The following is a 23,490-nucleotide window of genomic DNA, read 5'->3' on the forward strand; positions in this document are numbered from 1 at the left end:
GAGCCTCTATCCCAGCCCAGCAGTGTCTGCCAGTCCCTGGCACAGCACAGGCAATGCTCCACAGCCACCTCTGGAGCCCCCAGCCCAGCTCCTGAGTGACCAAATGACCCCAAGTCCCACCTGGGGAAGGGCCCAGGAACACCAAGGGGTATTTAAGGCTGACCACAAGGCAAGCACACATCTTGACCCTACCTCCTCTTGGAATTTCTATCTGAATGCCACTGGAATCTGTGAGTTGGTAGCTCTGTGTGTGTTCTTCTCTAAATCTTATTTTTCTCTCTTTCTTTGTCTACTTCTATTTCTGTCCTCTTGAAAATTTTGAGTAACTTAAAATTGAACAGGCTTAGAGTTTGTGAAGTCGAATGGGCCAAGTTAATGCTTTGAGAAGTGTTTTGTGTGAATTAAATGTTATATTAAACCTTTTGCCAAAGTTTCTCTGGTTTTCTAAAGTTCCCAGTTAAGGCTGTTTTGTTGTTTGGAGCTCCTGAGAATCTCTTATTGGTATTTCTCCAGTGCATCCAACTCAGAGGACACAAACAATTGTAATTCCTCTTAAATGTTTCCTTGAGAGAGTTGTTTGGGGGATGGGAGTCAGGGCTTGTCTGTGCTGCTTGGCACAGCCCAGGCAGGGCTTTCACAGCCACATTCCACACTCCATTTCCCAGCTGGAGCCGCTGGTGCCTCTGAGTTCTGCTGCCCCAGCCCCAGGGACGCTCTCCTTGTCTGCCCATTCCCCCACGGTCTCTGGGCAGGGATGGCCTCAGTGGGGGCTGCTGACATCCTCAGCACCTTGGAGGCTGCTGCTGAATTTTACTGCTCCAGAGGCTTCTTCAGCCTTCAGCTCTTCAGTTCAGGAATTCAGTGTCCCAGAGCTCATTAACATTCAGAACAGATTAACAAGCCAAGCCTCTGGGAATAATGTAAGCATTAAAATGTTTTGTGGTTAATTAGACCAATTTCAGAAGTCTATTCCAAGTGAATACACTATATTTAAAAAGACAGTGAGATAAGGTTTTTCAGGTCCTGTTGGTTTTTTTTTTTTCTGTTAATTCATTGATAAGTTCAATCTCCAATTGACACTGAATCCAAGTACCTCCTCATGCAGTTTGGATAGATATGAAAATCAAGACCTGACAATCAATCAGACTCTGTCCCTACCCCCACCCCACCATTTCCCCCATCCAAGCCCTGGCACTCAGAGCAGCCTTGTGCAAATCTGAGCTCCCTCCAGCCCAGGCTGCACCTGCAGTTTTCAGCTCCTTGGCTCCAACTCCCCCTGCTTTCCTTGGAGAACGAGCTGCTCCAGACACAGAGGGATGTTCATTTCTTGTCAGCCAACAAAGCCAAGGGAAGGCACAGCTCCAGCAAATGCAAAAGTCATTCTTCTCTCTGGCTGTGCCCTGCCCCTGATCCCCACAGCCTGTCCTGTTTCCTTCATCCCTGCATTGCCAGGGACTTTCTGGGACAAGGGAGCTCTGCTCTGGGGATGGAGGGAGGTCCAAGTGCCACCACTGGAGTGGGAACCACAACTCATCAGGTTTGTGTCCTTTGGGGGTCAGGAACTGGTGAGAGTCAGAGGCACAGAAAGTTTCTCTTCATGGCCAACAGACCATGGTTGAACAGGACACAATTTAATAACAATCACGCTCTTCCCTGAGCTATGTGCAACGTCCCAGCAGTGTCTGATGAGTCCACCATCCACAAGTGACTTGCATACTAAAACTAATTTTAGACAAATGTGGTTCTGTGATAGATATAAACACAATTAAGTTCTTGTATCAGGATGCTCGTCCTGGAGTGGAGGCAAAACAGCTCAAACAATTCCTGATTTGCAAAGCTGTCAGTGGTGGATGGAGAAGGGAGGTCAGACTGCATTTGGCTTCTGTCTCCCACCCGGCCCCCGGTGAAGAGCCTGGCTCTGTGTTCTCCATCCCCTCCTCGCTGGCACTGCCAGGCTGGGATGAGGAGCCCCTCAGCCTTCCCTGCTCGGGGCTGGACAAGCCCAGCTCCCTCAGCCTCTGCTCACAGCCCAAGGGCTCCAGCCCCACCTTGGAGGCCCTTCCCTAACCCTGCTCCAGCTGCACGATATCTTTCGGGCCCTGGGGAACCCAACCCAGGCCACAGGGACCTGGATAATCCACGTCCTTGATGTCATGGTCACACAGCCCTGGTCCCTTTTCCCCATGTCAGGCACTGGGGGGGATCCTGTGGAACATCCTTTGGTGGAGGCTGTGGCTCCAGGTGGACCGGGGGGATACCGGGGGACAGGGACCCCGCTGGGCATGAACAGCATTGGACTTGTTGGGAGAAACTGTGAGGGGGAGCTGGAGTGGAGTGACCAACCCAGTGACCTCACACAGCCCTCCTGGGATGTCACACAGCCCCTCTGTGATGTTATAGCCTGCTCTGTAATGTCAGACCTCTGCCCTGTGATGTCACAGCAGGATCTCAGATGTCACAGAGGCAGTTTATGTCAAAGCTGCTTGATGATTTCACATAACCCACTCTGTGATGTCATAGCCCACTCTGTGACCTCATGTTACCACATGATAAATTGTCTCCACCAGGTGAGCTGACACCTGGAGCTTGTTCTCCAAAACCCCAGGCCTATGGAAACCACACAATGCCCATTGTGTCAGAAGGGGAACTGGAAGTTCACCAGCCTCAGTGTCCTGCCAGCTCAGCCAGGCCCCCTGGAACATTGGGGTCCATGACCGCCAGGGACCACCAGAGAGACCCCCAGGACAGAAGAACACATGGGTAAAGGGGAGGGGAAATATGTTAATGATTCTGGGGAAATGATTATCAGATGTGTGTTTAGTCCAGGACAATCAATGAACATGTGTGCAAAATACAGAATATGAACAGAAACTTTCCTGCACTCAGCATGCTCAGCTTTGGGAGGAGCTATCCCCCGTGCATCCAGCTGAATAAAGAATGCTGCTTCTTAATGCTGCATTGGTGTGAAGGAGTTTTCTGTTTTACCGAATTTTTGGTAACACTCCACTGCCAAGGAAAGCTCTGTCTCCTGCTGCTCACAAACAGAGAAGGGCTGGTGGCAGATGTGGGGGTCGTTGGCTGCCTGGGGCACAGTGACCATGAAATAATCAAGTTTTCAATGTTCTGTGAAAGAAGGAGGGGCAGCAACAAAACTGCCACACTGGAATTAGGAAGGGCAGACTTTGGCCTATGTAGGATGCAGATTTGGGGAGTACTGAATCAGGTACTGATTTTTTAATGGGAAACAGCCCTTAAAAACAAAGGGGTCCAGGGTGGATGGACACATTTCACACAAGTAATCTTAAGGGGGATGGAGCAGCCTGTGCCAGTGTGGCAAAAGATGAGCTGGTGAGGAAAATGACTGCCCTGGCTGCCCATGGAGCTTTTGTGCGAACTCAAGGGAAAAAAGGACCAGCAACTCAGGAAGTGTTTAAGGATGTTGTTATGCCATGCAGAAAGAGAAGTTGAGAGGTGAAATCTCAATTAGAGCTTATCATGGCAGCTTCTGTAAAAAGAATAAAACATGTTCTTATAAAAGATTTATAACAAAAGGTAGGATAAGGAGAACCTCTACTCTTTACTGGATGCAGTGGAGAATATAGTAACTAAAGATAAGGAAAAGGCCAAGCTACTTAACACCTTGTTTGCACCAATTTTCAATATTAGGACAGGTTGTCCTCAGGTCAAGAGTTCTCCTGAGCTGGTAGTTGGGCACAGAGAGCAGAACAGCCCCTAATCCAGGAGGAAGCAGCTGGTGACCTGCTGGGCCACTCAGATGCTCACAGGTGTATGGGATCAGATGGGATCCATCCTAGGGGGATGAGGGAGCTGGTGGATGAGCTCCCTAAGCTGCTCTCCATCATTTACCATCAGTCCTGGCTCACCAGGGAGGTCCCAGAGCACTGGAGGTGCCAGTGTGAGCCCATCCCCAAGAAGGGCTGGGAGGAGGATCTGGGGAACTCCAGGCCTGTCAGCCTGACCTCGGTGCCCGGCAAGGTTCTGGAACAGATCACCCTGAGTGCCATCACAGGGCACCCACAGGATGGCCGAGGCGTCAGAGCCAGCCAGCGTGGATTTCAATGTCTGCATGGATGATCTGGATGAGGGGATTGAGTCCAACATCAGCAAATTTGCAGATGACACCAAGCTGGCTGTAAATATGGATCTGCTGGACAGCTCTGCACAGGGCCCTGGATAGGCTGGATCCAGGGCCCAAATCCAACCAGGTGAGGTTTAACAAGTCCATGTGCCAGGTCCTGCACTTTGGCCACAACAACCCCTGCAGCGCTACAGGCTGGGGACAGAGTGGCTGGACAGCAGCCAGGCAGAAAGGGACCTGCAGGGACTGATGGACAGCAGGCTGGACATGAGCCAGCAGTGTGCCCAGGTGGCCAAGAAGGCCAATGGCTCCTGGCCTGGATCAGGAATGGAGTGGCTAGCAGGAGCAGGGCAGTGATTCTTCCCCTGTGCTCAGCACTGGTTGGGCAGCACCTCGAGTGCAGTGTCCAGTTCTGGGACCCCCAATTTAGGAAGGACCTGGAGGGACTGGAGCATGTCCAGAGAAGGGCAACAAGGCTGGTGAGGGGTCAGGAGCACAATTCCTGTGAGGAGCGGCTGAGGGAGCTGGGGTTGTTTATCCTGGAGAAGAGGAGGCTCAGGGAGTCAAGGCACTGTCAAGGCACAGGTTGGACTTGATGATCTCCAAGGTCTTTTCCAGCCTTGTTGATTCTGGGATTCTCTGAAACCACCCTTGGAGCAGTTGCAGGAGGAGCCCTGGGCCGCCTCTTCAGAAGCTCCAGCAGCCCAGGTCCCTCAGCTTCTCCTCACAGCCCCAAAGCCCATCCTGTCAGTCCTGCATAGCCTCTGCAGCCCCTCCTCACTGCCCAGAACAGGCAGCCCCACAGCCAGACACAGCAGCCCAGATGTGCCCCCCTGGCCTGGGCTGCCTCTGGCAAGGGAGCAGCATGAGGCACTGCAGGAGCCTGCAGACAATTCCTGCAGCACCTGTGGGATGATCCTGCTCCCCAAGGGCCATTCCCATGGTGCCAAGTCAGGAACTGGGATGGGGAGTGGGGCCAGAGAGGAAAGGGCAAACAGGGATGGGCTGTTTGCAGGGGAGGGAACAGGAGTGGGCAATTGGAAGAAGTATGTACTAGGGAAGGAAAAAGAAAGCAAAGGAGAAGCAAAGGAAATGCTCCGGGCAGTTTGGGGGTGGCTGCCAGGCAGCCCTGGCTCTGAGCAACAGCATCTGCAGTGGGACAGGAAACTCCCAGCTGATGGGAACAAACTTTGTGGCTGGCTGCAGAGGCCAGGACAAAGCTGAGTGGTTTCCCTGGTGTTCCCCAGCCCTTCCTGGCCCCAGGGGCTGATGGCATTTGTGCTCCCTCAGGTTCATGTCCCCACAGCAGCAGCATGGGGGTGCTCCCGCCTGCTGTGTGCAATGCAAACAGGGGCTCCTGAGCCAGCGCTGCCGTGGCTGTGCCTGCAAGGATGCGGCACCTGTGTGAGCTGGGGGAGAGGCCAGGGCTGCAGAGGGGGGATGTTGTTGGCAGCTCCATGAGGACGCTCTGGGACGCTGCCCTGGGCTGTCCAGCGCACTGGGGATGGATCAGCCCCTGCTCTGCTGCTCCTTCCCGTCTCCCCCAGGGCCCTTGCAGAGCACCAGCCATGCTGTCTGCCCCCAGCCTGCCCACGGCCAGCCTGGGGCTGCTCACGGGGGTTTTCTGTGCCGAGCATTGGCCTGGCCGTGTTCTTGAGAGAGCCTGGGCAAGGAGCCTGGAGCCCCCAGGCCCTGGCCTGAGGCGCCAGCGCTGCCCCAGCAGTGCCCATGGGCTGTCCCTGCTGCAGCCCCGGCACTGCCACCCCCAGGACTGTGCCCGGCCCCGAGAGCACTCAGGCCCTGCAGCAACACCAGGGCCACCAGGGCAGCGGGGCAGGGCCACGGGAGCAGCACTGGCAACACCAAGTGCTGCTGCTGCTGGGCACAGCTGCTGTGCCAGCACTGATCTGCCCCCAGCTCTGCACACAGACATTGCTGCTGCAGCTCCAGAGAAGGCAACAAAAGGGCATCTGTGCAGAAAACTCTGCTGGGAGATCCTTGAGTTCCTTTAAAGCCACCGAGAGTGCAGCCCCTCATTGACACAGCCACAGGGAAGGTGGGGAGAAACAAAGTGAGAAATGGCACAAACAATAACATTTCTTTGTGGACAATATGAAAAAAGAAAAATAAAAAAACCTACCAAATGAATCCAACAAGAAGTATCAAAGATTCTTTTTATTACAAGTGATTTGCAGAACTTGACTAGCAGTTTAATGTTCCTGAAAGCATCCAGTCATCAGTGTCCACACTGCAGCCTTGAGCTCCTGGTTCCTCAGGCTGTAGATGAGGGGGTTCAGGGATGGAGGCACCACTGAGTACAGAACAGACACTGACAGATCCAGGGATGGGGAGGAGATGGAGGGGGGCTTCAGGTAGGCAAACACTGCAGTGCTGATAAACAGAGAGACCACGGCCAGGTGAGGGAGGCAGGTGGAAAAGGCTTTGTGCCGTCCCTGCTCAGAGGGGATCCTCAGCACGGCCCTGAAGATCTGCACATAGGAGAAAACAATGAACGCAAAACAACCAAATGCGAAACACACACTAACAGCAAGAAGTCCAAGTTCCCTGAGGTGAGATTTGGAGCAGGAGAGCTTGAGGATCTGTGGGATTTCACAGAAGAACTGGCCCAGGGCATTGCCATGGCACAGGGGCAGGGAAAATGTATTGGCTGTGTGCAGCAGTGCATTGAGAAAGGCACTGGCCCAGGCAGCTGCTGCCATGTGGGCACAAGCTCTGCTGCCCAGGAGGGTCCCGTAGTGCAGGGGTTTGCAGATGGATACGTAGCGGTCGTAGCACATGATGGTCAGGAGAGAAAGCTCTGTTCCAAGGAAGAAGATAATCAGAAAAAGCTGAGCAGCACATCCTGAGTAGGAGATGGTGCTGGTGCCCCAGAGGGAATTGTGCATGGCTTTGGGGACAGTGGTGCAGATGGAGCCCAGGTCGCTGAGGGCCAGGTTGAGCAGGAAGAAGAACATGGGCGTGTGCAGGTGGTGGCCGCAGGCTACGGCGCTGATGATGAGGCCGTTGCCCAGGAGGGCAGCCAGGGAGATGCCCAGGAAGAGGCAGAAGTGCAGGAGCTGCAGCTGCCGCGTGTCTGCCAGTGCCAGCAGGAGGAAGTGGCTGATGGAGCTGCTGTTGGACATTGGCTGTGGCTGCACATGGGGACCTATTCATAGAGAAAGGACAGTGACACATCAGGAGAGGTTGCTTGGAGCTACACCTGGGCCATTCCCTGCCGACTGTCCTGCTGGGACTTACCAGTCCTTCTTCCCGTTCTGGGAAAACCTTTGGCTGGAATCAGGGCACAATGACACTCCTGGGTCACCCTGGGATAAACCAGACCCTGCCCAGAGCAGAGGGATCCCTGAATGTCTCACCCTCTCCAAAGGTCTCTGGGCAAGCTCTCAGCACCCCCTTGTGCCACGGACACTCACGGCTCCCTTGGCCAACCCAGCAGCATTTCCTCAGCTGTGGCATCTCTGCACTTCCCCGTGGGACATTCAGGGAACTCCCAGAGGCTCTGGCACAGCTCTGCACCCAGGAGGGCAGCTCAGAGCTGGGAAGGGCACAGCAAGGAGATCCCCGGCTGTGTCCATGATGGGATCTCATGGAGGGGCTCAGCTCATTCCCCTTTCCCATGGACTGCTTTGCCCACAGCCCCACAGGTCCCAGGGAAGCTTGGACATCCCATTCCCATGGGCAGCCCTGCCTGGCAGGAATGCCAAGGGCAGTGCCTGACTCAGCTGCTGCAAATGCCAGAGCCTCCCTGAGAGCACCAGAAAACACTGACAATATCAGGGGAGTGCAGAAACAGGAGAAGATGTTGTGGTGCTGTGCCTGAGAGGGCAGGGCAGAGACAGCCGGGCACTCAGGACAGTGTTCCCGTGCCCAGCTGTGCCCGGCACTTCCCACACACCAACAGTGCCCTCCTGCCCCAGCACTGCTCTGTTCAGGCCCCTCTGCTTCCCTGAGCATCTCCCTGGGCCTGGACATTCCCTCCTGAGAGGTGCCTTGTCCCTGCCAGCGCTCACAGAGCCCATCCCACCCTGTGTGCCCTCGGCCCGGCCCTACAGAAACCTGCCTGTGTGCAGGGCCCTGGCTGGGGCAGGGTCTGTGTGCAGCTGGGCCAGGGCAGCTCAGGAGAGCCCTGCTGGGCCCTGCAAAGGTGATGCTGCTGCTGTCCAGGGCTGAGGAGTGGCTGAAGGCCCTTTGGGAGGCTGCCAGCAGAGAGACTGACCACCCAAAGTCACAGTTCTGGAGTCTCTGTAAATGTTCAAACATTCCTTTGATGATCCTGTGTGTCCCTTTCAACTCAGAATGTTCTGTGATTCTGGGATTACAATTCCTGTTCTGCTTTTCTAATCCCCCTGTTGTCTATAATCAAAAGAGGAAAAAAAAAAAAAAAACAAAAACCTTGCAACAAAGTTAGAACAGTAAGGTAAAAACAGTGTTAGACCAGTAAAGTAAAAAACAGACCTTTATTGGAAGCTTCCAGGTGTCCCAGTGGGGATGGGTCATACCTGGCCCCTGATTTCAACAATTTATTATGGTTGATTAATTAGGATATTTAACAGGAACATCCAGTAGGACATTCAGTTGCCCCAGTAACAACCCCTTGCTCAACCCATTGGAGTAGGTCCAAGGGGTTTTTTTGCATGTTTTTGTTATGACTGCTTAAATTCTGCTCAAAAACAAAAATATTCTTCTTGTGGGTCCTCTTCCTGATCATAAGACTATATAGTATTTCAGGAATGTATTTAGACAGGTAATTTTTCTAAAATCTAAGAGAAAGGTTAGGAAATGTACTAGAGTTAATTAAGGATTATAGTTATAAAAGTACATAACAGTAGTTTAATAGAGTTAATTAAGAGTTATATAGAGTTAAGTAAGGATTATATTTTTATAACTATATAATAGTAATTTACAGAGCTACAAATATATGAAAAATGAATAAAAAGCAGAAATCTTTTTGTCACCACCGCAACTTTCTCATCCTTCTGCAAGCAGGAAATGGAAAACACTCTCAGGAAAGCTCCTGATCTTTACAGCAATCCCAGGTTTACCTTCTCTGGGAAGTGTCCTCCGGAGCTGTGCCCAGGCTGGTCTGGAGCTGGGAGCAGCCCTGCCCCAGCCAGCAGCTCTCAGCAGCAGCACCTGCCCTGCTCAGGGTGGCTCCTTCCCCCCACAGCTTCTCTCCAGCGCTGGGAGCAGCTCCCCGGGCCGGCTGAGAGCTGTCCCTGGCAGGCAGCAGAGTCCCTGGCCCAGCACAGCGCCCTGGGCTGCAGGACCCTGCTCTGCAGGACAGCCCTGGGCACCCCTGGCTGCTCTGCACAAGAGATGATCAGAGAATGTACTCACAGGGTCTGTGGGCATTGGGATGTTCCAGCTGTAGGAGATCACTCCAGGAGCTGCAGCTGCATTGTCCTGCAGCCAGAGGTTCCTGTGCCAAGGGCTGCCAGGGATTCTGCCCCAGGCACTTCTCAGCACCTTCCCAGCCCTGACTGATGGAAGCTCTCTGTGCCTCTGTGCTGTGCCCGGGCTGGCTGCAGGCAGTGCCCCAGCCCTGCTGGGCTGGGAGAAGAACTGCTCATCCAGAGAAATGTGCTTTTGAAGCTCTCCTTGGTTGCCAGGATCATCCTCTGTGCCAGGAGCCCGGCCCAGCTCAGCAGCACAGACACAGCACAAGGACTTTAATGACCCTCTGGGGCTTTGTGCTCAGGCCCTGAACATCAGGCCCTGAGAGGGAGCTGCAGAAACCTCTCCAGAGCTCCAAGTCAGAATCCAATTCCAAAGTTTCTTTGACTTTTAATGGGTCCCACTGAGGGACACGACTGAGAAAGTGTCCCCAGGCCCCAGGCAGAGCAGAGAACTGGAGGCACTGATGACAGGTGGGGACAAAGAGAAGCCAAGTCCTGGTGCCCTGGGGCACAGCAGGGTCTGTGCCACCAAGGGCTGTCAGGAGACACCTTGTCCTGAGGCACTGGGGCCTCCTGGCACAGCCCCAGCCAGGCTGGGCACTGTCACCCCCTTGTCCTGCCCTCACATCCCCCCCTAGCCCACATCCCAGTGGCCTCAAGGATCTGCTGGAAGGAGTCCCTGGGGAGCCTTGCTCAGGAATGGCCCTGGGGGCTCCTTCATGCTCCCAGGGACTGCAGGTTTTTCAAAGCACTTTGGCTTTGGCTTTTGCCTTGGAGTCTCTGAGAGCTTTGTGCAATCCTGGCCTCCAATTATCTGCTGTAATTAGTCCCTGGAGAGGCTTTGTCAGGAACAACACTCAGTGGGGCTCATGAATGCTTCAAGGTACTTCAGTTCTTTTAAGGTACTTGGTGTTTCCCTTTTGATCCAGACTCTGAGAGAGGTTTGTGCAATCATGGCCCCAATTATCTGCTTTAACGAGTCCCTTGAGAGCTTTGTGCTGACACTCAGTGGGGCTTATGAATGCTTTGAGATACTCAAGTTTTGTAAATTACTTTGGATTTTCCTTTCCATACTGAGAGGTTTTTGTGCTCTTTTGAGTCTCTGAGAGGTTTTTGTGCCATCCTGGCCTCCAATTCTCTCCTCCAAGGAGTCCATGAGGAGCCTGTGTTGGGGATGGACCTCAGTGGGTCCCATTTATGCTTTGAGACACTTTGAGGTTTTCTTCTGCCTTTGACTCCTGGAAAGGTTTGTGCCATCTCCTCTTGGGCCCTGAGGTTCCAGGGCTCAGCTCCAAATGCACCACGGGGCTCATGAGGAACAAACAAATCCTGAGAAACCATGGCTGTGCCTTGATTTCCTTCTTGTCTGAGGCAGTTCATCAGGAAGATTTTGTATTGGCTTTGCTTCGCCAATTTGAGATTTCTCGGCCAATGCGTTAATTACTGTGGTGGGTTCAGTGTTGGCTAATTACCAGGGCACTCACTAGAATATACTTACTAATTTCTTTCTCTGAGATAAGATTAGGAGAAAGGCAAAGTGGGCTCAAAACTTTAAAAGGGTATAAAGAAAAGTTTATTTATAGTAACTAAAATAAAGAGTAATAAGGATCAGAACAAAACTTTCAGAACACTTCCTCTCTCCATACAACCTGACAATGAAAAGAGACAAAACCTAAAATTTCAGTCAGTTTTCCACCTCTAGAATAGTCTTTCTTCGATTGACTTAGAAAGAGAAGTTCCTCTTGTAAATGTTATGGAGACTTCTCCACAAGACAACAGTTATCTCATGGCTTTTCATTTCCATGAATAGCAGCTGCCTAGGAAAAATCTGTAATCGTGAAGTCCCTCCCATTTTTTCACATCTTCTCCCACAGCTGTGTTTATCAGCCATGCCAGCTTATGGGGTATTAGTTTAAAGATGAGCTGTATAAGAGCAAAGGTTCTCTTCTTTTATTTCTGAAATCATCTTCATCTCTGGAAACAGAGGTCTTCTTCTTCTCTCCCTGGGGGCATAGGTTCTCATCACTCTGCTGTCTTTCATTGTTCAAACTTCTCATGGGATCACAGCTACTTCAACATTTGCTCACTTTAGCATGGAGACCTTTGCTGAACAAATCATCTCCCAATTCTTTTCAATGTGTTATAGAGAAAAAGAGAGTCTGATGTATCAATTACATCCTTCTCCATAGCTTTACCAGAGGATTTCAGCCCCAAGATCAAGGCATCTCCTCATCCCTCCCATCTGGGACTCAACTTCCTCTTCACTGACCTCGGTGTCTTCATGTTGCTCCTGTGTGTGCCTGCACTTTGTCCTTTTCTCTCACTCGAGGGAGGATGGAAGCACTGGAAGAGTCAATATCTCAGCCAGGGCCTGCAGATGGTTCCGTGACCCCGGCCGGGCTCGGTACTTGCGGCCGGAGCTGTTTTACCATGGAGGTTTCTGCAGCAGCTGCGCTGGGGCTGTGTCAGGCTGGGCCGCGCTGGGGCAGGGCCAGGATCTCAGCAGCCAGGCCAGAGCACAGCAGCAGCACGGCCGGGGCCCATGGCTTCTCCTCCCCCTGCCCACTGGTTGCGGGCGAACCCCAAGGGCGGCAGAACCTTGGCCGAGCCGGCCCGGCCCGGGGCTGCTCCTGGGGCCCGGCGGATCCTGGCTGGGCCCGGGCTGGCGGCGGGGCAGGGCTCGGTAGCGGCCAGATGTCAGCAACCGCAGCCACGGCCCGGCCCGGCCTCGGCCCCGCGGCCTCCCCTGCCCTGCCCGGCAGCCGATGGGGCCTGGCGGCTCCCTGGGAAGGGGCCCGGCCCCACGGCAGGAGCCGCCCGGCCTGGCCTGGCTGAGACGGGGCTGGGCCGGCCTGGTCACCTCTTTGCTGGCCAGAAGGGAAACAGACCCAGCCAGGCTTCTCCATCTTTAACTTGTGTCTTCACAGAGGCGTGTGCAGTTTCCTTAGTGGTTTAACAGATTGTCAGCTCTCAAAGCTAATTACTGATTGGTTTTTCATCAGACACCAAGGAAACTGCTAGCAGCTTCTCTCAGGACATCACTTCCGTGATGCAAAACCACCACAACAGCACAGAGCACAGAGCTCTTTTGTCCATATGTAGTGGTCATGTGCCCGAGGCCTCAAAATCCCAGCCTGGGAGATCTCTGGGCCCTCTCCAAGGTGTTTTCAAATGAAAACATTCAGCTCATAGTCTAAGAAAATCACCGGAGCATAGGGCCAGCCCGACCTGTCTGTCCTGGCTACTTTTGTCTGGGAGCAATCCTTGGATATACGGAATTTGGGAGGACAAGGTCTAATTTTTGCCATGGTCTTTGGTAAGAAGGCTTGTTTTTATCCATAGGAAGGAAGGAACAGAGCCCTCTGTTCCAGGGGCAGATGAGAGGTGACCACTGGAGGCCAGGGCCAGCCAGAGCTTGCAGGTTTTTTCTGAGAGATACCTTTGCATAGAGAAAATTTTTTCGGGAGTTTACCAATTTTAGTAATGGGCAACTGAAAAGAGGGACAGTCCTTTCCCTTAGCAAGGAAAGCACCGAGCCCCAGTGCTCCAGGAGCTGATGAGAGGCAGCTCTTGGCATTCCAAGATCAGCCTGACCTGTCAGGTGGCCCCTGGGAGACCAAGTCAGCCAGACCTGTTCCATGTTCCCTCGGTTCCATGAGGCCCCACAGTGTCCCAATGGTCCCTTGCTTCCATGAGGCCCTGAGGTGTCACAATGCCCCCTTGGTGACACGAGGCCCTGAAGGGTCCTAATGGCCTCCATGGTTCCATCAGGCCCCACAGAGTCATAATGGTCTCTGGGTCCATGAAGCCCCACTGTGTCACCATGGCCCCTTGTTTCCATGTGCTCCAGTGGTGCCACAATGATCCCCTTGCTTCCATGAGGTCCCCACCGTGTCACAGTGATCTCCATGGGAAGAAAAGAACTGAGCCCCAGTGTGGCAGGGGCAGCCACCAGAGGCCAAGGCCAGCCAGACTTGATGGTACTGGCAGATTTTGCCTGGGAGCAACCCTTGGATATAGGGAATTTGGGAGGTGGAACCCCAATTTTGGCCATTTCTGCATAGATAATAAGGACGGTTCTTTTCCAGAGGAAGGAAAGCACAGAGCCCAAGTGTTTCAAAGGCAGAGGAGGAGAGAGGTGGCTCCTGAGAGGCCAAGACAGCCAGACCTGTCTGTCCTGGCACCTTTTGTCAAGGGGCTATCCTTGGACACAGGGCATTTTGGAAGTGGAATCTTAGTTTTGGCCGTGGGCACCCTTACAGAAAGAGGCGTTCTTTTCATTAGGAAGGAAAGCACAGAGCCCCAGTGTTTCAGAGGCACATGAGTGCCACCCCTCAGGAAGCCAAGGCCAGCCAGACTTGTCTCCCCTGGCAGCTTTTGTCTGGGAGCTATCTTTGGATATAGGGAATTCTGGAGGCAGATCCCCAATTTTGGCCATGGGTACCTAGTTGAGATGGATGTTTTTTCCCATAAGAAAGAAAAGTACATGGTCCCAGTGTCTCAAAGGAAGATGAGAGGTGGCCCCTGGGTGGCCAAGGCAGCCAGACCTGTCTCTCCTGACAGATTTAATCTGGGAACAATCTCTGCATATAAAGAAATTTGGAGAAGGAATCCCGGTTTTGGCCCTAGGTCACTGGAGGAGAAGGCCAGTTCTCTCCCATAGGAAGGAAAGCCCAGAGCCCCAGTGCTTCAGGGGCAGGTGAGAAGCAGCCATCGACATGCCAAGGTGTCCTAGTTTAGGGCAAATTTGGGAGAAATCTTCCAGGAGGAGCCCCCAGAAAGCGAAACCCCCCACGGCCCCTCCCCTACCTGCTTACGAAAGAATTTCCTTGGAGAGAAGTGGAAAAAAAAACTGTTATTCAACAAGCAAAACACTCCCCAATGCAAAAAAAAAAAACAACAACAACAACAACAACAAAAAAAAAAACCCCAAAAAAACCCCAAAAAAAACCCATCCAAAAATACCTAACTAATGAGCAAAAGCAAGGGCAAAGCGAAAGCAAGCAAGCCAGCAAGCAAGCAAGGAAACCTAGCCTCTCCTACACACAAACCATGGGGGAGGTGAGCTGGCTGATAACAAAACAAACCAAACCTTCACTTTCAGAGTCAGTCCTGAAGGCACAGAACGTAATATCAGGCACAAACAGAACACACGACTGGGGATACAAGCACCATAACGTCACCCTAGGACATTCCACCCCATATCTCCGAATCGTCAACATAACTACCAAACATCACGTAAAAACTTTATCAAGTTAAAACTTCCATCTTTCACTTACTCATCCTTCCATCTCACTTGCTCAAACCTTCAACACTTACACATTTCCTTCTATCTCTCTTGCTCAAACCTTTGACACTTAAATATTTCCTTCTGTCTCATGTCTGTCTGGTTTAATGTACAGACAGTGGCAGTAACATCCAGCAAACAGTGATATTTGCATATGAGCCTCACCCCACAATCAGGTCTCCCTGAGGTACACATCGTGTTCTTCCATATTTCTGCATTATTCACCATGTACAACCTGGTCCCTGAGCAAAGACAATCCCACAAATGGTTTGTCTGTACTCGAGGCAGAATTGATCCACACTGTCTTCCCTAACAAACCTCTGATATGTGCCACTGGGACTTTATCTCCATCTGCTATATTCAGGGACTCAGACTGGGCAGGACCTGCTCCACTGGTGGAACCTCGGGTGTTAACTAACCAGGTGGCCTTTGCTAAATGCTGCTCCCAGTTTTTGAAAGATCCCCCAGCCAATGCTTTCAGGGTGGTTTTTAACAGTCCATTGTACCTCTCCACTTTGCCTGCAGCTGGTGCATGGTAGGGGATATGGTGCACCCACTCAATGCCATGTTCCCTAGCCCAGGTGTTGATAAGGCTGCTCTTGAAATGAGTCCCGTTGTCAGACCCAATCCTATCAGGGGTACCATGCCTCCAAAGGCCCTGCTTTTCAAGTCCCAGGATGGTGTTACAGGCAGTGGTGTGAGGCACAGGGGAGGTCTCCAACCATCCCGTGGTGGCTTCTACCATTGTGAGCACATAGCGCTTGCCTTGGCGTGTCTGGGGCAGTGTGCTGTAGTCAATCTGCCAGGCCCCCCCATACCTGTACTTGGACCACTGCCCACCATGCCACAGGGGCTTCACTCGCTTGGCCTGCTTGATGGCAGCACACGTCTCACAGTCATGGATAACCTGAGAAATACTGTCCATGGTTAGAGCCACCCCTTGGTCTCATGCCCACTTGTAGGTGGCATCTCTGCTCTGATGATCTGAGGCATCATGGGCCCATTGAGCTAGGAACAATTCTCCCTTATGTTGCAAATCCAAGTCTATCTTTGACACCTCTATCTTTGCAGCCTGATCTACCTGCTCGTTGTTTCGGTGTTCCTCATTAGCCCGATTCTTGGGGACATGGGCATCTACATGACAGACTTTCACACACACATTTTCTACCCAAGAGGCAATGTCTTTCCACACATCAGTAGCCCAGATAGGTTTTCCTCTATGCTGCCAGTTGGCCTTTTTCCACCTTTCCAGCCAGCCCCACAGAGCATTGGCTACCATCCAAGAATCCATATAAAGGTCGAGCTTTGGTCACTTCTCTCTCTCAGCAATGTCCAGGGCCAGCTGAACGGCCTGCCTTGACTTCAGCAAGTTGACTTGATCCACCTTCTCCTTCGGTAGCTTGTGCTACGTGTTGTGTGGGGCTCCATATGGCTGCTTTCCACTTCCAGTTCATCCCTACGATGCCACAGGAACCGTCAGTGAAAACAGCGTATTGAGTTTCCTCTGCTGGTAGTCGGTTGCATGGTGCACCTTCTTTAGCCCTTGTCACTTGTTCCTGCTGCTCTCCGTCAGTGAGACCAAAGTTCTCACCAGCAGCCAGTTTGTAATTATCTCCAAAATCCCAGGGCGATTCAGGTTTCCAATCCGGGTGTGCTGCATGATGAGAGTAATCCATTTGCTCCATGTGGCAGCAGTGTCGTGGAGGGTAGTGGGAACCTTTCCTTTAAACATCCACCCCAGTGCTGTCAGTCAGGGTGCCAGGAGGAGTTGTGTTTCTGTGGCAATCACCTCGGAGGCAGCTTGAACTCCTTCATGGGCAGCCAAGATTTCATTCTCTGTGGGAGTGCATTTGGCTTCAGACCCTCTGTAATTTCAGCTGCAGAATCCCAGTGGTCGGCCTCGAGTCTCCCCAGGCACCTTCTGCCAAAGGCTCCAGGACAAGCCGTTGTTCCCAGCTGCAGAGTAGAGCATGTTCTTCACCTCTGGTCCCGTCCTGACTGGGCCAAGGGCTACTGCCTGAGCAATCTCCTGCTTGATCTGGGTGAAAGCTTGTTGCTGCTCAGGGCCCCAGAGGAAATCGTTCTTCTTGTAGGTGACCAGGTAGGGAGGGCTCACAATCTGGCTGTACTCGGGAATGTTCTGGAGGAAGTCTATGCCCAGAATACCCAGGGCCTCTGGGCCAGTCACAATAGGATGTTTCTGCCACTCCTTCCCAGTCAGGCTCACCTCGGCTTCCAACAGGGTCAATTGCTGTGATCCCCCCGTCACCCCAGCAATGGAAACAGGTTCTGCCCCCACATGTCCCGATGGTATCAGGGGACACTGCGCTCCAGTATCAACTAAGGTGTCGCATTTTTGTGGTTCTGATGTGCCCGGCCATCGGATCTACACTGACCAAAGATCCGGTTTTCCCGTGCCTCTCCCTGGCTCGAGGCAGGGCCCCTCTAGCCCTGGTTATCCTTTCTTCCCTGGGCATTCATACTAGAGGTACCTTCAAGGGGATCTGACAGATCATACCTGGCAGCTCGGTCACTGGAAGCTGAGTCTACCTTCACCTTACTGCAATCCTCTCAGTTAGTGTTTCCCTCCTTGAGTTGACACACCCATGCTGCCAGGACAGAAGTGAGTTGATGTACTTCAGACCTGATTAGCATAAAAAATTTGATAATCAGAATGCCTTGGCAATAGCAAACAGAGCTTTGAAGACTGCAAGAAGACTGAATCAAGAAAGAAGATTGAATCAACTTCTATTAGCTAGAGATGCTGCAAAATGGATGTTTGTTTGTGATGATTAACCCAATTATTGTAGAAAAAATTACTAGTCTTCCTAGAATTTGTATAAGCATATGTAGTCCATGTGAAAAACACGTTCACTCTCCTGTCAAAATGTAAAAAGTTTAATAAAAGACAATAGGAGACAAGGACCATGGAGCAAAGGTTATTTATGGCCGGGTGCCTCTTGGCACTCAGCCAAGACCACCCTGTTACCTTCAGGGATCCCCCTTAAATACCTTTTCCCTTACACCAGCCTGCTGCATATTCATAGCCCCTTATGCATACCCATCAACGAGTTTACATTTTCCAACAACTATTTTACATGGCCCCTCTTTGGGTCTGCCTTTTCAGAGCATGCGTGTTCCTTGGCTGGGGTTTGGCTCCTTCTCTTTATCCCTTCCAGTTCGGGCCTTGGTCCGCACTGCCTTCAGACGGTGAGTGCTGATGGTTGGCAGATCTGTACAGGTGTGCTCATCCTGTGTTCATTGGATGTTATCCCATCCAAGCAGGCATTTTAACACAAGCATACTTCCATCAGCTATTGCACTACTGTGTCTAAGCCTAATTAACAACAAAATTAAAAACTATATATTTGGAACAAAGTTACTTTAACATCACATATATAAAATCCATTTTAATATTTGCAAAAACCCAATATTATAATATATATCTAGAACACTTCTCTCCTGCAAGTAAGGGCTGACACAGCTTGGCTTCTTCAACCTGGGCAAGAGACTTAGACTTGACCCAACTGTGGCCTTCCAGTACCTGAGGGCAAGCTACAGGAAAGATGGACAGGGACTTTGTACAAGGGCAGGCAAGGACAGGACAAGGGAGAATGGATCCAGGTGGAAAGAGAGTCGGTTTAGGTAAGGAATTCAGAAAAAATTCTCTCCTGGAACAGGTTGCCCAGAGAAGGTGTGGCTGTCCCGTCCCTGACAGTGTTCAAGGCCAGGCTGCATGGAGCTCTAGACAAGCCGGGCTAGTGCAAGGGGTCCCCAGCCACAGCAGGGGGGTTGCAGCCGTATGATTTTTCAGATCCTTTCCAAACCAAACCATGCCATGACTCCACGATTCTGGGATACTTCCCCTCCTCATCCTCTGGCAGAAAAAGGATCTTGGCCCCAAGCTCCACATTGCAGACCATGTCTTTTGGCAGCCTGCAACTGTCTCGACAGAGGATGAAAAGAGATGACATTACTGATACGATTTCCCTTTTCTACTTGAAAATTAAATGCTCCACTCCTGTCCACTCTCACAAAAGTGTCTGAAGAGGCAATTCTTCCCCATGAAATGCTTCGTCTCAGCCAAAGAAGAAAGAAGCCACAAGCCAACACGCTTCTTTATTGCTACATTGTTTGATTTGGTTACTTCTCGAATAGGAATTACTTTGGGGTTTTATTTGTTAGTTTCTCTCTTTCGTTCCTCGGGGCGCGCGGCGGCTCCTCCGTTGGGTTCGCGGAGGCAACGGAGGAACGTTCGCGAGCTCCGGCGGTTCCGCAGCAGCAGCAGCAGCAGCAGCAGCAGCAGCAGCAGCAGCAGCAGCAGCAGCGCTTCTCTCGATCGGTTTTCCGCTCGACTTTCCACTCGCTCCCCATCCTCTTCTCCCTCTCACACTCACTCTATTCCCGTCCCGTCCCGTCCGTGTTCTGCCTCTCCCAGCCCGGCTCATGCCGCGTCCCGCAAGGCGCCGCTCGGCGGGGCCGCCCCGTGCCCGCCCCTGCCCGTCCCGCCGTGGAGCCGCCTCGGCCGGGCTCTCTCCGTACTGACTGTGGCACTTCTGGAAGTGCCTCTTGCTCTGGTGCTGGCGGAGCAGCGCGGTCTTTTGGCTCCGCCTGGCGCGGGCTCTGGGCTGGCCCTGGCTGGGGCCCCGGCCCCGAACCAAGCCCCTCCCGCGGTTCCGCCCGCAGCCGCCCCGCTGCCGCCCCGCGCCCGCCCCGGCCCCGACAGCATCGCAGGCAGCTTCCCCGCTCCGAGCTCCGCCGCTGCTCGGCTCGGCCGCTGGCCCCGAGCCGCCGCAGCCCGGGGCGGCTCGGCAAGCAGCAGCGCGCCGGGCGGTCGGGTTCCCGGGGCAGAAGAGCGGGAGCGCGGTGCCGCCCGCACGGGCGGAGAAGCCTCCCCTGGAGCAGCTCTACCGGGAGGGCCCGCTGCTGGGGAGCGGCGGCTGCGGCAGCGTTTACTCCGGGACCCGGCTCGCTGACGGCGCCCCGGTAAGAGACGGGGCCGGAGCGGAGGGGGCGGCGGGCGGCGAGCGGCGGGCGGGGAGCTCAGCCCGGCGCTCGCCTTGGCTTGCAGGTGGCCATCAAGCGAGTGCGCCGGGATCGCATCTCGGAGTGGGCGCGGCTGGTGAGTGAGCGGGGCCAGCGGGAGAAGCCGGCGGGGCGTGCCGGGCGGGGCTAGGGCGAGGCCCGGCAGGGTGGCAGCCGGAACGCTGCGAGGGGAGCGAGCGGGGAGTGAGCGGGGGCCGCGCAGCGTCCCGGGCCGGGTAATGGCCAGCGGCGCCGGGGCCGGGCAGGGGGTGCCCAAGGCGCGGCGCAGCATCGGCCCCGCTGAGGGCATCGCGGTCCCCCCGCAGCACAACGGCGCCCTTGTGCCCATGGAGCTGGCGCTGCTGTGGATGGTGTCGTGCCCTGGCTTCCGCGGCGTCGTGCGGCTCCTGGACTGGTTCGAGCTGCCCGACGGCTTCGCGCTGGTCATGGAGCGTCCGCAGCGCTGTCAGGACCTCTGGGACTTCCTGGCCGAGCAGGGGTTCCTGACGGAGCCCGTGGCGCGGGGGCTGTTCCGCCAGGTGCTGGAGGCCGTGCGGCACTGCACCAGCCGCGGCGTCCTGCACCGCGACATCAAGGCCGAGAACGTCCTCGTCGACCTTGCCACGGGCGAGGCCAAGCTCATCGACTTCGGCTGCGGCACGATCCTCCAGGACACGTTCTACACCCGGATGTCAGGTGAGCCCAAAGCCGGGGCCCAGCCGGGCAGCAGAGGTTCCCCCCTTTGCTGGCAGAGGGGGAAGAGGGAGGCAGGGAGGGAGGGGGAATCCTTCTTCAGCTGGCTGCAGCCAAGTTGCTTTTCGGCAGGGCAGGGGCTGGCTGTTGTGGAACGGGAGCTGGCTGGGAGGGAGGGAGGGAGGGAGCAGCATGGGCCTGATGAGCTGTGCCCGTGTCCCATAGGAACGCCGGAGTACTGCCCACCGGAGTGGATCCTGTTTGGCTGCTACCATGGCCAGCCAGCCACCATCTGGTCCCTGGGCATCCTGCTCTATGACCTGGTCGGCGGGGACCTTCCTTTCCACACAAACAAGGACATCGTCCAGGGCCAGCTCTTCTTCCCACCCCGGGTGTCTCAAGGTGGGGATGCGCCTTCAAGGCTCGGGAGGAAGAGCGGGGTTGGGAGGGGGCAGCTGGCACAGAAGCGTCCCGCTCCAGCAGCTAGTGAGGAGGTTGATCTCCTGGGTTAGCTGGAGGAGGTGGCACGTGTGCCTCTGTGCTGCTCTCCTCCGGAAGGGAGGATCGATGGGAAGCTTTTGGCTGCAGCTCCGAGCACTCCTAGTGTGGCCTGGGCACCGTGGAATGTGGGAGAGCACGGACAGGAGCCTTGTCCCGCTGAGTGGCGGTTTCTGGTTTCTCTGCAGAGTGCCAGCACCTCATCAGGTGGTGTTTATCCATGGAACCCGCAGACAGGCCATCACTGGAAGACCTTTTTGAGCATTCTTGGCTGCAGGAGCCCTGCCTGGCCCAGGAGACAGCAGAGATCCATCCCTCTGCTCAGTAGGATCCAGGAGCCCAGCAAGTACCCGCTGCACACGTCTCGTGGCACTCCAAGAAAACCCCGGAGCGTTTCCCTGTGGCCGCGGCCCGGAGGAGAGAGCACAGCCGAGGAGATGCTTCCGCTGGTCCCCAGCGAGTTGTGGAGGGAGCGGCTCAGTGCTCCCCGTCCCATTGGAGAAGTGGTGGCAGTGCAGTGAAGGTGCCACGGACTGGAACAGGGGAAACATCCCCCTGCAGCTCAATGACATCGAGATGAGCCCGCAAGCCGAGGCACAGCTGGCATGTTCTTCTGGAGCACCACATGGAGCTGGGAACACCATCCTCGAGCTGGCCGCTGGCGGGGCAAAGCCGAGTGGCTTTGGCTGCGGCCCCTTCCTGGAGGACACGCTCTGCGCCCCGATGAAATCAAGATGAGTTCCCAGCTGGCGCAGGGGCGGGGGGATGCTCGTGCTTCCAGGCATGGCAGGGCTCGGGCTGGCCACGCGCCGCAGGTTCCCCGCTTGGCGGCCCTGGGGAATATTAATTTTTCCCCCGGCCGCCAAGCTGCTTTTTGGTGGGAGAGGGGACGGGTGTTGTGGAAGGGGAGCCGGCTCCTGGCCTTGCTGACAGCTTCTGCCAGCCAGCCTGGCATGGGCTGGGGCGGGGGCAGCCAGCCTGACAAAGCATCCATCCATGTGGATGGGGGCAGCAGAGGGGGACGGGTTCCAAAGCCGTGCCCCAGCTGGTCTGCTTTGCAGGCCCTTGAGGAAGGGGTGCATTTAAGGGCGGGAAAGGTGGGGTTTTTCCCCACCCATGGACAGGTTTAATTCTCGCATGGAGTGCTCAGACCCTCCTCAGGCCCGTGAAACGGTGACAGGCTTTGTAGCTTCTTGTTTCCAGGTCTTGTTTAGAATTGATTTCATGCAATTGTTCTTTGTTTTCCCAGGAAGATTACACCTGGTGCCCGGACCGGACGGGGAAGCGCCTGCACCGTCCCTGGAGCACCTCCAGTGCCAGCGCTACCCCAGGGGCCACGGTCTGCGGGGACATCCCCTTCAAGAAGGACGAGGACCTCGTGCGGAATCGGCTCCTCTCCTGGCAGCAGGTCTCCAGAGGTGGGCACCCGGCTCCACAGCTGGGCTGGCAGAAGGGCTTCGGGCAGAGGGCAGCGGGCACACGGGCATCCTGCCCTTACAGCTGCTGAGGAGGCTGCTGTGCTGTGCTTAAGCAGAGGAGGTGGAACGTGGCCTGCCATGCTGCCCTTCTCTCGAAACAGAGAATGGCTCGGGAGGTTTGGGCTCTGAGCACAGCCAGCAGCCTGGCCCGGGCCCAGGCCATGGTGGGACAGGGGGACAGGAGCCTTCTGTGACTGACCGTGGCTCTCTGGTTTCTCTCCGCAGGCTGCCAGCACCTCATGCCATGGAAACGGCTCCGCTCGGCCTGCCAGTCTGGGAGGGCTGGAGGGCGGCGGGTGCTCATTTGCTGTCAAAAATAAATTGGTTTTTTTTTTTGTCATGTCACGATCACAGCATTTCTTTCATCCTTTTCCAAGGTTTTGGCCTCCCTTCCTCCAGGCTAATCTTTTTGTGTTCTTCCTCAGCCACTTGATGGCATTTGGCAGGGGGGGTTAAGCAATGTGAAAAGTTCAACAACAGCTCCTGTTGCCAACTGCAGCAGCCCCTTCAAGAGCCCTGAGCTACCAGCGAGGTCCACGTCTGCCTTGCAAAAGGGAGTGGTTTGCAGCCATGGGGTTGTCGCCCTGCTGCAAAAGCTGGGAGGAAATAACAAGTGGCAAAATGCCAATTTGGCTCAAGCCCTGCCCAGTTTCTTCATCTTTTCCCTCTGCTCAGTGATAGGCAGGCAGGGCTGGACTCCAGCGAGGTTCAAGCTCTTGGTGCTCCCTGGCATCAAGGGGATCAAGTCAACTCTTGTATGCAGTGACTGCAATAGAGCTCCTGAAGGAAAAAAAGGAAAGTCATGAGGTGGGGCCTCCTTCTTGTCCCCTTTGTCTGCCCAGGAGCCCCTTGGAAAGGGAAATGCCCACACGGGTTTATCTGACTCCTTCCCAGCCAGCCTTTCCCTCACTCCTGGGTCTCATTTGCTCCGCAGGCTTCACCAGCTCGCTCAGCTCGGAGGAGCTCTCAGAGGAGAAAACACTGCCTGGCGTG

The 23,490-nt window shown here is 54.4% G+C and overlaps 3 protein-coding genes across 3 annotated transcripts in view; 1 reads left to right on the forward strand and 2 right to left on the reverse strand.

Moving 5' to 3' along the window:
* The window catches only part of LOC137466879 (uncharacterized), a 285,911-nt gene that overhangs the window by 64,121 nt on the left and 198,300 nt on the right, over positions 1–23,490 (reverse strand). The window lies entirely within an intron of this gene.
* On the reverse strand, positions 6,310–7,242 carry LOC137466884 (olfactory receptor 14J1-like). The gene has a single exon (XM_068178506.1). The coding sequence runs from the start codon at positions 7,240–7,242 to the stop codon at positions 6,310–6,312; it is 933 nt and encodes a 310-aa protein (XP_068034607.1).
* LOC137466872 (serine/threonine-protein kinase pim-1-like) lies at positions 15,447–21,806 on the forward strand. The gene is given in 7 exon segments (XM_068178499.1): positions 15,447–15,500; positions 19,490–19,889; positions 19,931–20,064; positions 20,107–20,524; positions 20,747–20,923; positions 21,208–21,332; positions 21,334–21,806. Coding segments are annotated over 7 exon segments (1,515 nt in total). The 3' UTR covers positions 21,541–21,806.

Source organism: Anomalospiza imberbis, unplaced genomic scaffold (genome assembly GCF_031753505.1).
Source record: "Anomalospiza imberbis isolate Cuckoo-Finch-1a 21T00152 unplaced genomic scaffold, ASM3175350v1 scaffold_46, whole genome shotgun sequence".
Lineage (NCBI taxonomy): Eukaryota > Metazoa > Chordata > Aves > Passeriformes > Viduidae > Anomalospiza > Anomalospiza imberbis.

Excerpts from the sequence above, each read along its gene's own strand:
- LOC137466884 (XM_068178506.1), bottom strand. The coding sequence starts at position 7,242 with ATGTCCAACAGCAGCTCCATCAGCCACTTCCTCCTGCTGGCACTGGCA.